The sequence below is a fragment of the Hylobates moloch genome, unplaced genomic scaffold (assembly GCF_009828535.3).
Source record: "Hylobates moloch isolate HMO894 unplaced genomic scaffold, HMol_V3 SCAFFOLD_14, whole genome shotgun sequence".
Lineage (NCBI taxonomy): Eukaryota > Metazoa > Chordata > Mammalia > Primates > Hylobatidae > Hylobates > Hylobates moloch.
Genome location: NW_026652289.1, coordinates 22,655,772 through 22,668,997, shown reverse-complemented (window position 1 = coordinate 22,668,997; position 13,226 = coordinate 22,655,772). Strand labels below are relative to the sequence as shown.

At 35.8% G+C, this 13,226-nt stretch overlaps 1 protein-coding gene across 1 annotated transcript in view; it reads right to left on the bottom strand.

The window, feature by feature from the left end:
- LOC131381102 (uncharacterized) overlaps positions 1-12,912 on the bottom strand; it is a 38,574-nt gene extending 25,662 nt beyond the window's left edge. Inside the window, exons 1-2 of the mRNA XM_058427191.1 lie at positions 12,761-12,912; positions 2,749-3,118 (exon numbers count right to left, since the gene is read on the bottom strand). Of these exons, the coding sequence (XP_058283174.1) occupies positions 2,749-3,118; positions 12,761-12,912 (522 nt within the window). The remainder of the gene's footprint in view (positions 1-2,748; positions 3,119-12,760) is intronic.
- Between the last annotated feature and the right edge of the window lie 314 nt (positions 12,913-13,226).

Genomic DNA, 13,226 nt, shown 5'->3' with positions numbered 1-13,226 from the left:
TTAAAACAAGGAAGCAGGCATACAGATACCTGGTTTACCAGAAAAAAAAAATGTATTTTCCACACTCAAGTGTCTACAGGTCTCCTGGAATTCAGCTGATCTAGTGTGGACTTGACTGGGCTCTTCTACTTCTGGATGAGGGCCAGATGCATTTGTTATTTGCCTATAAAATGAGTCAAGAGCTGCTCCATTTGTCCCTCTTTAGATCTGCAGCTGAGGTGTGTTCTTTTTAGGGAAAATAGTAGATGGGAAACGAGAAAAAAAAAGAGCGTATTTTGTGCCTCTATTTATGTCTAAAAGACTCATATTTCATTGCCAAAGCAAATTACGTAGCCAAGTCTAATATTAATATGGGAGAGAAATATTTTTAATCTACAACGGCAGAGCACACAGAGCTATGTTGCAAAGAGTATGGGCAGACTATCCAATTACACAGAAAGAAATATTAAAATCAGCCATTCAGTATCCTGGTACAGAAGGTGGCTGGTCTTCTGTTCATAGTAAAGACTATTTTTTTTTTTTTTTTTTTTTTTTTTTTCTGAATGAGATGTGAAGCTATTGCAGAATTTTGGGCAAAGAGGGACTACATTTGATTTGAATGTTGAAAAAAATTACTTCAGTTTTTTTTTTTTTTTTTGCAAATATATTGTCACGCAGTAGGGGAAAAACTGGGATCCTTATATTAACCCAAGTGATAAGCAGACATATATAGGACCAGGGAAGTAATAATATATATGCTTAAAGGTGAAATGAAAATGTATTTCTCTACTCTACCACAGTCATCATACTATGGCGGGACAGACATATGCAACCACGACAGACGTTCCCAGTTTAAAATGAGAAAATCAGGAGGCACACCACAGTCGTTGGTCCATAGTTATTTGAAAATTCATTGGGTTATTTATTAGATTAAGACTCAGTTATTCTCTGGGGCTTTTGAATCTGCCTACTAGACTTCTGGTTTCACCATGTAAATCATCCTTTTCTTTTCATCGGGGGTAGTACATATGTGTATCTCTGAGAATATTTTTAGCATTCTTTGTTTTGCTTGTAGAAGTTTGAAGGACAAAAATCTTTTTTTTTAAACTATCTTTTTAAGTATGACTTTATGAACTCCATTAAACAAAACTTTATAGCTCTGGAATATATGTCAATCTATAAATTAATCCATAGACAAGGGTCACACCCACAATCTCATCAAGATAATCTCATATCTACTTGGTCTCCCTATGGTACTGCTGTAGGGCAGTCCTTAAGATTCTTAGAAAACCATTTGTTTAATAGAGAAGACCTTTGAGGAATAACCTCATGCTCTTTGGAAGAATTTCGTCTGTCTGAAAGATTACATAAGATCTCATCTTAAATCTTTTCTAAGATTTTAACATAAGATCTTGCAGTTCTACCTTGGATTGAATCTTTTCCTGGAAGCTATTTCTTAAATGAAGAATGCTTTGCCATCTGGAGAGGTTGGCAAAAGATGCAGTTTTAATTTAAAACTCTGCAATCCTTGACTGCTTAAATATTTAACCATCAATTCTTTAGCTCATATCTCTTCTCTTTCACTTGATTTAAATGCAGAGAGAAAAGGCCAGGTGGCATCTTTAAAAATTTTGCCTGGAGATTTCCTTCACTAGATCACTGAGTTCACTAAGGATGTTTACTCTTTTGCAAATTAATTCAGGCAATAGTATTGTCAAATTTAGTGGTACTGTATGATGTGTCACCTCTCTTCTAGTTCCCACTGTCATTTCCCTTAATCTCCTTTAAGCTTTCACTGACAGATTTCTCCAGGCCGTGCAGGCTTCATTAAGACTATTCCTAACTCCTTTTAGGCTGTCATTAACAGAAACCTTAAGGCTCAAAGAAATGTTGTATATTTTAGGTTTGGGTTATGGCAGATCCTACAGGCGGTTCCATTATCAGCTCCAATTATTTGCAAATGCATATTAAACTACTCCAAATGTTCAGTTTAAAACAATCATTTTATTATGCTTACAGGTACTCTGGGGCAGGAATTCAGAAGATAAGCAAAAAGAATTTTCATCTCCTCATGAGAGCAGAAGCTTCACTTGAGAAGCTTCAATTTCTGTGCAAAGGAATCAAGTGGTGTCAAGTGGTGTCACGCTCACTCACACATCTGTTGGTAGATGCTGGCAGCAAGCAAGATTTCTATTGGCTTTGTCCTCCAGACCAGTACTTCACATATCCTGTCCTTCCTTGGAGCACAGAAACCTTGGACTTCTTACCTTAACATTCATGGCTTCAAAGATCTCAACTCTTCCTTAAATGAACCAGCCTCAGATGTCATATCACATGATATCTGCCAAAATTAAAAGTCTACCACCCAGCTCCAAATGAAGAAATGCAGACACTCATCTTTTAGTTAGAATAACTTCAAAGTTACATTGTAAGAATAGCATGTGGGTTGAAGATATTATTTGTAGTCATCTATGGAGCATACAATCCGCTACTTCTATGCAGCTCAAACGTCTCATTTCCTACAAAGCCTACATCATCCAAGCAAAGGGGGAGCAGAAATTATTGTCCACTGAATATCTGTATTAGTGAGAATGTTTTCCTTTTCTTGGAATGTTCATTTTGTTGTTAACTATAATTGATTTGATGTTACAAAAGTATAAAGCATATTCCACATAGAATAATACACACTAGAGGGGAAAATGGCAGATAGGAGGCAGAACTAACTTGCAGCTCACAGTTGGAAGGACAGAGCAGCCTGTGGAGACCCACCTCATGAACTTTTGCTCCAAGAACTACCACAGGAACATACCAGGAAAGCCGAGAGAATGCACAGACCATTGAAGGAGGTGGATTACCGCTGCAGGTTCCACGGAACAGCTGAGGAACTGTGAGTCGGCTTGCTTTCTCAGCTGGGAGGCTTGAAGCCTGGGGCAATTTCTCAGCCCTGCTCACCAGCTGCTTGGAAATAAACTTAGTGCTGTTAGGGGGGTATGGTGTGGGAGTAAGGCTGGCCTCTTGGGCTGCAAGCTCTTTAGGAGCTGGTGAGGCCTGTGGCAGCTGGCTTTCCCCCACTTCCCTGGCAACCTGAGTGATGCAGCAAAGGCAGTCATAATCCCCCAGGGAACATAACTCCGTTGGCCTGAAAAACCACACCCCCCATCCCGCAAGGCAGCCACAGCAAGCCCCACCCACGGGGAGTCTGAGCTCAGATATGCCTAACCCTTGCCCCCACCTGATGGTCTTTCTCTACCCACCCTGGTAGCTGAAGACAAGGGACATAATCCCTCTATGGCCCTGCCCACTTCATGAGAAACCGGAATACTTATCCAAAGGTGACCCTAGGACAAGCTTGTACCCTCCCTACTTAAGTACTGCTGATACATTCTTGAAAGCGCCACCTCCTGGCTGGAGGCCAACCAACATAAAAGCAGTGCACTCAACAAAAATACAACCAAGGAGCCTCACAGAGTCCACTTCATTCCTCCACTGCCTCCACCAGAGCAGATACTGGTATCCACGGCTGAAAGACCTGAAGATGGATCACATCACAGGACTCTTTGCAGACACTTTCCAGTATCATCCTGGAGCCTGATAGCTCTGCTGGATGGCTAGATCCAAAATACAAATAACGATCACTGAAGTCTGGCTCTCAGGAAGCCCCATCCATAGGGGAAATGGGAGAGCACCACATCAGGGGAGCACCCCAGGGGGCAAAATAATTGAACAGCAGCTCTCGAGTCCCAGAATTTCCCTCTGGCATAGTCTACCCAAATGAGAAGGAACAGAAAAAAAATTCTGGCAATATGACAAAACAAGGTTCTTTAACACCCTTAAAAGTTCCCACTAGCTCACCATCAATAGATCCAAACCAAGATGAAATCTTTGAATTGTCAGAAAAAGAATTCAGAAGGTGGACTATTATGCCAATCACGGAGACACTATGCTATATGCAAAATCCTTGGCTGATAATTGTTTTGTTTAAGGAGGCTAAAGTTAGGGCCCCAATCCCTTCTAGCTTGCAGGGCTTCTGCTGTTAATCTGATAGGTTTTCCTTTATAGGTTACCTGAGGCTTTTGCCTCAAAGCTCTTAAGATTGTTTTCTTCGGCTTGATTTTGGATAATTTGATGACTATGTGCCTAGGTGATGATCTTTTTATGATGAATTTACCAGATGTTCTTTGACCTTCTTGTTTTGAATGTTTAAGTCTCTTGCCAAGCCAGGAACATTTTCTTCAATTATACCATCAAACATGCTTTCCAAACTTTTGGATTTTTCTCCTTCCTCAGGAACACCAATTGTTTTTAGGTTTTGTCGTTTAACATAATCCCAAACTTCTTGGAGACATTGTTTATTTTTTAAAATTCTTTTTTCTTTGTCTTCATTGGATTGGGTTAATTCCAAAGCCTTGTCGTTGAGCTCTGAAGTTCTTTCTTCTACTTGTTCTCTTCTATTGCTGAGACTTTCCAGTGCATTTTCCAATTCTCTGTGTCCTTTATTTTCAGAAGTTATGCTTGTTTTTTTATTTATGCTATCTATTTCACTGGAGATTTTTCCATTCATATCCTCCTCCTGAATGATCGTTGGCTCAACAATGAAATCAAGATGGAAATTAAAGAATTCATTGAACCGAATGATGATATTGACACAATCTATCAAAACTTCTGGGATTCAGCAATGGTGGTGCTAAGAAGAAAGTTTATAGCCCTAAATGCCTACATCAAATAGTTTGAAAAAGCACAAATAGAAAATCTAAGGTCACACCACACCTCGAGGAACTACAGAAACAAGAACAAACCAAACCTATAACCAGCATAAGAAAAGAAATAACAAAGATGAGAACAGAACTAAATGAAATTGAAACAAAGAAAAGAATACAAAAAATAAATGAAACAAAAAACTGGTTATTTGAAAAGATAAATAAAAGTAATAGACCATTAGTGAGATAAACCTAGAAAAGAAGATGAAAGATCCAAATAAGCTCAATTAGAGAAAAATGGGAGATATTACAACCTATACCACAGAAATACAAAAGATCATTCATGGTTACTATGAACACCTTTACATGCATAAACTAGAAAACTTAGAGGAGACGGATAAATTCCTGGAAATATACAACACTCCTAGATTAAATCAGGAAGAAATAGAAACTCTGAACAGACCAATAACAAGCAGTGAGATTTGAACTGTAATTAAAGTTACCAGCAACAACAACAAAACTCCAGGACCAGACTGATTCACAGATGAATTATATCAGATATTCAAAAGCACTTGGTGCCAATGCTATTGACACTATTCCAAAAGACAGAGAAAGAAGGAATCCTCCCTAAATCATCCTATGAAGAAAGTATCAGTTTAACACCAAAACAAGGAAAGGACCTCACAAATAAAGAAAAGTACAGAACAATATTCCTGATGAACAGAGATGCAAAAATCCTCAGTAAAATGCTAGCTATCCAAATCTAACAGTGTATCAAAAAGATAATCCACCATGATCAATTAGGTTTCAAACCTACTTGATTCAGGGATATTTTGCCATCTTCAAGTCAATAATTGTGATACACCAATGAGAATTTTTAAAAAATACCTCACATGATTATTTCATTTGAAAATGCATTTCTAAAAATCCAGCATCCATTTATGGTTAAAACCTTCAGCAAAACTGGCACAGAAGGGAAATACCTTAAGGTAACAAATGCCATCTATGACAAATCTACAGCTCACATTATACTGAATGGGGGAAAGTTGAAAGTATTCCCCCTGAGAACTGGAACAAAATAAGGATGCCCACTTTCACCATCTCTATTCAACATAGTACTGGAAGTCCTAGCCAGAGAAGTCAGACAAGAGAAGGAAATAAAAGGCCTCCAAATCAGCTAAGAGGAAACCCAACTGTCGCTATTTGCTGATGACATGATTGTATAACTAGAAAACCCTGAAGACTCTTCCAGAAAGCTCCTAGAACTGGCAAATGAATTAAGCAAAGTGTCAAAATTAATTAATGTGCAAAATTAATGTACACAAATCAGTAGCCCTGCTATACACCAACAGTGACCAAACTGAGAATCTAATTAAGAACTCAACCGTTTTCACAATAGCTGCAAAAAAATAAAATAGTAAAATAAAATACTTAGGAATACACTTAACGAAGGAAGTGAAAGATCTCTACAAGGAAAACTACAAAACACTGCTGAAAGATATCACAGACCACACAAACAAATGGAAACATATCCCGTGCTCATGCACGGGTAGAATCAAGAGTATGAAAATGACCATACTGCTGAAAGCAATCTACAAACTCAATGCAATTCCCATCAAAATACTATCATCATTGTTCACAGAATTAGAAAAAAACAACGCTAAAATTCATACAGAACAAAAAAGAGCCCACATAGCCAAAGCAAGGCTAAGCAAAAAGAAGAAATCTGGAGGCATTACATTAGTTTACTTCAAACATTACTATACAGCCATAGTCACCAAAACAGCGTGATACTGGTATAAAAGTAGGCATTATCGACCAAGGGAACAGAATAGAGAGCCCAGAAATAATGACAAATACTCATGGTCAACTGATCGTTGACAAAACAAACAAAAATATAAAGTAGTGGAAAGGACACCCTATTCAACAAGTTGTGCTGGGATAGTTGGCAAGCCACATGTAGGAGAATGATACTGGATCTTCATCTCTCACTTTACACAAAAATCAATTCAAGATGGAGCAAAGACTTAAATCTAAGACCTGAAAGCATAAAAATTCTAGAAGATAACATTAGAAAAACCCTTCTACACATTGGCTTAGGCAAAGACTTCATGATCAAGAACCCAAAAGCAAATGCAACAGAAACAAAAATAAATAGATGGGACTTAATTAAACTAGAAAGCTTCTACACAAGAAAAGAAATAATCAGCACAGTAAACAGACAACTCATAGAGTAGGAGGAAATCTTTGCAATCTATAGATGGACTTGCAATCTATACATGCACTACATGCAACAAAGGACTAATATCCAGAATCTGCAATGAACTCAAACAAAAGCAAGTAAAAACAAACCATCCCACCAAAAAGTGGGTTAAGGACATGAATAGACAATTCTCCAAAGAAAATATACAAATGGACAACAAACATATTAAAACATGCTCAACATCACTAATGATCATGGAAATGCAAATCAAAATCACAATGAATTACAATCTTACTATTGAAAGAATGGCCATAATAAAAAAAAATACATGTTGGCATGGATGCGGTGACAAGGGAACAGTTTTACACTGTTGATGGGAAGGGAAACTAGTACAATCACTACGGAAAACAGTGTGAAGATTCCTTAAAGAACTAAAAGTAGATCTACCATTTAATCTAGCAGTCCCACTACTGGATATCTACCCAGAGGAAAAGAAATCATTATACAAAAAAAGGTACTTGTAAACACGTTTATAGCAACACAATTTGCAATTGCAAAAATAGGGAACAAGCACAAATGCCCATCAGTCAAGAAGTAGATAAAGAGAATATGGTAATATATATTTATATATACATACACACATGATGTATATATACACACCATGGAATACTACTCAGCCATAAAAAATAATGAAATAATGGCATTTGCAGCAACTTGGATGGAATTGGAGACATTATTCTAAGTAAAGTAACTTGGGAATGAAAAAAAAAAACATCGTTCTCACTCATAAGTGGGAGCTAAGCTATGAGGATACAAAGGCATAAGAATGATACAACGGACTTTGGGGACTTAGGGGAAAGGGTGGGAGGCAGGTGAGAAATAAAATACCACACATTGGCTAAAGTCTACACTGCTTGGTGCACCAAAATCTCGGAAATCACCGCTAAAGTACTAGTTCGTGTATGTAACTAAACACTGCCTGTTCCTCAAACACCAACTGAAATTTAAAAAATTTAAAAAAATGCATGAAGGGCTGCAAAAAAAGAATAACAAACACCAGATGCATTTTCAGTATTAATTTATAAATTATGTCTTTCGTACTATTGCTCAAAATAATTTTTTGGTCTTATTGGACATGATGATTAATTCAATATGTCAATTTGACTGGGATAAGGAGTACCCAGACATTTGGTGGAGCATTATTTTTGGTGTGTCTGTTAGGGTGCCACTGAATGAGATTAATATTTGAATCCCATTGATTGAGTAGTGTGGATGGGCCTCACGCAGTCATTAAAAACCTGAATGGAACACAAAGTCTGAATGAAAGGTAACTTTTTGACCCCTCTGCTTGAGCTTGAACATTGGTGTTCTCCTTTCCTTAAATAGGAACTTACACCAATGCCTCAATGCCTCTCCTGGTTTCTAGCTTGCTGACTATAGACTTTGGGACTTCACAGCCTCCATAATCATGTGACCCAATTCCTTATGATCAATCAGTCTCTTTTATTATATATATCTCTCTCCCCCTTAGAAATTTATAAAGACTGTCATGTAGAGAGACAGAGTCTCTTACCTTTTCTGTTTCTTTCAGGAACCCTGACTAACGAAGTAGAATTCTATAATGCTGAAAAGAAAAGTGACATCACTTAAAAAGTTAATTATACTGTGTTTTTAAAGTCATGAAGAAAAATTTTTATCATATTTTTAATTGTCTTATGGGAAGTAAAACTCAACCTTACAAAATTTGAAAAATTTTTATTCCTGTTAATTGTGAAACAACTGGCTTTCTTTTTTTTTTAAGCTAGAGTAGACTAAAATTGATGTTTTTAGTATAGAAAATAAAGTGGCATTCCTTTTTCAGGTTTCTATCTTGGGAATGATACACAGAATAATTTAAGAGAAAAGGTTGGAAATGTGTATGATTTCATTTCTGTTGTTCTCATTTTGTAAGAGAAGATTATTTCATGCTGTTACTGCAAGATTACTCAGTTCCTGAGCACTAATAATAGCTCAAAATTCCTAGTATATGATCACCAAATAAGATTTTACCAAAACTAAGTAAGACTGCAATACATAGATGAAGAGCGAAATTTTGACAATGTTAGTGTTTTTAAATCAGTGCAATAAATACAAAGTGTAGCAGTGAGAAGCAATTAAATATTTGTTTTACTTAGTAAATCTTTATGTGTTATCTATGTGTCAGTCACTTTGTTAAGCTCTTTACAAATTTAGCATTGTTTAGTTATCATAACCCTGAATTGCAAATATTTTTAGTATTGTCTCCATTTGAAAATGAGAAATTGAAATGTTGACAATGTATTCAATTGTCCCAAACGAAGATATCAAGTAGCATGTGATTATAAATGGCCAGAGTATATTGGTTATTATGTATTATATGGTAGTCTTGGTAAATTGCTAGTTTAACTTTTATATTTAACAACTGAAAGAGGACTTTTAAAAACCTGATTATAATACCCATTTTATGTAGCATTTTAGTAGATTTTCATTGCTCTAACCATAGTGACTAAAATCTTTATCCTGGATGATATGGTCTAAGTGCTGTTTCTGTTCAATTCACCAGCTTCATTTTCTGTTTTCCCACCTCTCTTGGCCTCATATCCTTCTTCCCACATCTAATGATTCTGGGTACCTCACTCTTTTGTTGTGTTTTGGTCCATCATACCCAATACATTATTTAGTCCTTAAATCAAATAACAACAAATGTATTAGTTAACGAAGAATAAATAAATGAAGCAGCTCACAGAATAAAGAAACCATATTTTAAAGAGAAATCAGTGAGCCTCCAGCACTCACTAGGAAGATCATACCTAATTATTTGGTTAGAAAGTACCTCTCCAGGCCAGTCATAGTGGCTCATGCCTGTCATCTCAGCAGCTTGGGAGGCTGAGACATGAGGATTGCTTGAGGCCAGGAATTTGAGAATAGCCTGGGCAACACAGTTAGACACCATCTCTATAGAAAAATTAAATTAAATTAAATTAGCTAGGCATGATGGTTAATCTGTAGTCATCCTAGCTACTGGGGAGGCTGAGGAGAAGGAATACTTGAACCCAGGAGTTCAAGGTCACAGTAAGCTGTGACCACAACACTGCACTGCAGCCTTGGTGACAGAGCAGAATCCTGTCTCTCGAAAAAGAAAGAAATTTACCTCTCCATAAGAACTTATTAAACCCTCACAAATGTGCATGTATACACACAAAAGCATTCTGTTTCATATGTCCCTAAATTAATTTTCAAATCTAAAACATGTTTGTTACTGAGATTACATGCTTGAATAGAATTTTTTAGAAAGAAAACCTTCATATGTCTCCATTATACTATGACCAATAGTACAGTCAAGAAAAGTCATAAAAGTCTCCAAGCCTGAAATTATTTTTCCAAATAACTGTATAAAATTTTAAAGTTCTGCGTATAGATAACTTTTTCTCAATAAGGGTAGCAGAGATTGTAATAACACAGAGTTGTTGAATTTAGAACTATGGTTCAAGTTCTACCTGTCCGACTTAGTGGCAGTATGACCTTAGGAGTAAACAAAATCTTATCTAAAAACAAGCAATTAATAAATATCACTTTAAATCAGTATTATTATGATTGTTCAAATAACAGAATTTAAACATACTAATTATATATTTATATGTTTAAATTATTTCAACTTACAAGGATACACATTTAATACTTCTCCAAATTATTATCTAGCATAATCCAAAATAGCATGCTTTAAACAGTACTCGCCCAACTCACAAAAATACAATTATTAGTGATGCTCACCTAGAGTGAAACTATTTACTCATTTGCCCAGAGCTAGTAAGGCTTGATAGAATGAAATGAAAATATTGAGAACCACAGCAAATTTTTAAAAGGCTCCAAAAAGATACCTTAACTATAAAAGTGAATATACATATTCGCAGTTTCTCAAGACCATAAACCATAGCTGATAATGTTTAAATTGTTTTCGTTAGTCAATTCTCTTATGAAGATGAGAGGCATCTGATGAATTTTGCTTAAAATTCATAACTAATCTTTTTCAAGTTTAATGATGTATAAAAGTTTTAAAAGTCTATTAGTGTTGAAGAATTAATGGGAGTGTTTATGGTTGAATCAGCATGATTTGTCTAGTGAAAATTCTGGGTTGATCAGATGGAATCTTCTTAAAATGTACAAATCTTTTGGGACTGTTTGGTAAATGGATGTGCCTATTATCAAGCACTGTTTCATTATAAGAGTAAATGAGTTTCATCCACAAACGGCCAACATTGTGATATGTGAAGAAACATACCATCGTGGTACGTGGAGAAATCGTAAAGTGTATTGATAATGTTGCTGTATAATATCTTGTACCAATCCATAAATAAAATATTAATGAGTACAAAGGGCATTATATTGCAGTTCTTGTAAGTAGTTTTTATTTTTTCTTTTGTTTCTCATAACTAAAGGAATAGTTTTGCTTTGAGAGAAGTTCAGGCTGATTAAATGACTTTTCCAAGCTGTTCAACGTAGAATGTGGAAAACCAAGAAATGATAGTAATTTTTGTAAATTATAACCTCATTTTCTCTTCAATATATTATTCTTCTCTTTACACGATCATCGCATACTCATTTGTCTCCTACTGTTTCTTTCTCTATGTTTTTATTGATTTTGCTGTTTTACCTGACACAGCCATCAATGTACTTATCCCAGGAGGTTACCTTATACTAGGGCGTTTAATCAAATTGTGATGCTTGACATTAATAATTATTTAGCACCTGAGTTTGTCTAGAAATCTAGTAACTTTCCAGAATGTATACAGAGTTTGGCTCCCTAAGGGGCTTTTTAAAATATGTTTATTGGCTGCATAAATGTCTTCTTTGGAGAAGTATCTGTTCCTATTCTTTGCCCACTTTTTGATGGGCCTCATTATTTAATTTTTTAATGAGAAAGGGCTAAGTTACTTTCAAAGTTAGCATTGTTATCTCACTTTACAGTTGAGAAAACTGGAGTACAGAGAATTTAACTACTTGGCCAAAAGTTACAACGTTGCCAGGTGGCAGACTCAGGATTCATAGCCTTGCTGTTTGGCTCCAGAGTCTACACACAATCTCCTCTGTCCCACTGCTTAATAAGATGCCTCTCCCAGCATAGCTCAGATAAAAGGAAAGTGGCAGGCAAAAGTAGCATGTATTTCAGCAAGAGGAAAATTATTAAATGTTGGGTGGAATTAACTGTCTCTAATATCACTGAGCTGAAAATGAAATAATGGTAGATAATTTAAAGTCAACAGGATTAAAAAAATTAATAATTGTTAAAACATCATTGTAGAATTTACAGATAATCTTCCAAAGACATAACATTAAGTAATATATCCTCAAAAATATATATCTTACCCATTATCTTAGTAAAACTGTGTGCACCTTAATTAAGAAAAAATAATGTCATGTAAACAACTATTTTTTCTCTAGTGGTTCTCTTTCTTAAAATGTACTCACCATGAGCCTAGATCTGAAAGTCTCATTAGAATTATTATCGATATCCAATCCCATCAAACACTTTTCATTTGTCACAGTTCTCTCGGTAGGTTTTTAAACTTAAGTCAATGTTTGCTTATTCTTTTGAGATTTCCTGGTCTTGTCTCAATAGGTACATAATTTCTGCTGTACTTGATCATGTTTGTTCAGAATGGGCCTAGAGTAGAAGTTAGATAGTAGAGACCAGATAGTCGAAGTTCCATTTCTATTTTGTTTTTGTTTGTTTAATGGAGCCATGACGTGGCCTCATTACTAATTTCCATGAAACAATTTATTTAATACCAGGATGATAATATTTGCAACAGCAGTATTCAAAATGAAGAGTAGAATATGGAATTAGCCCATGCAGATGGCATACATAATATTTTTAAGATTGACATAATTGCCACAGACAATCCTATTACGGTCATCGGGTAGGCTAGTACTGGTGCAGCCAAGTGCTTGGTTCCCTTTTCCAGTGCCCAGCACCCCGTGCACCCATTCCTTAAGCTGAGGTACTTCTACTGGCATTTGCGTTAGTCTTACTAAGATTATTTAGCACTGGTCTCCAAACTTGACTGTGACATTTTCAATCGATATTTTGATTACATAACTTAGCCGCATGTCCCATCATCAAGTGAAATATAAATGTGAATGTCGTTTTTGCTGTGGAAACGAAATTGAATACCATAGAAAGACTACGAAATTCAGGTATTTTAAAAACACATTTTTATAAAAGGCATAGGCAATGAAAGCATAAAGATTGAAAATAAATTGTAAATGTTTGAAAGAATCCTGCCCTCAGATTACTGTCACATTGATGTTTTCAGGCTATTTTAAAGAAA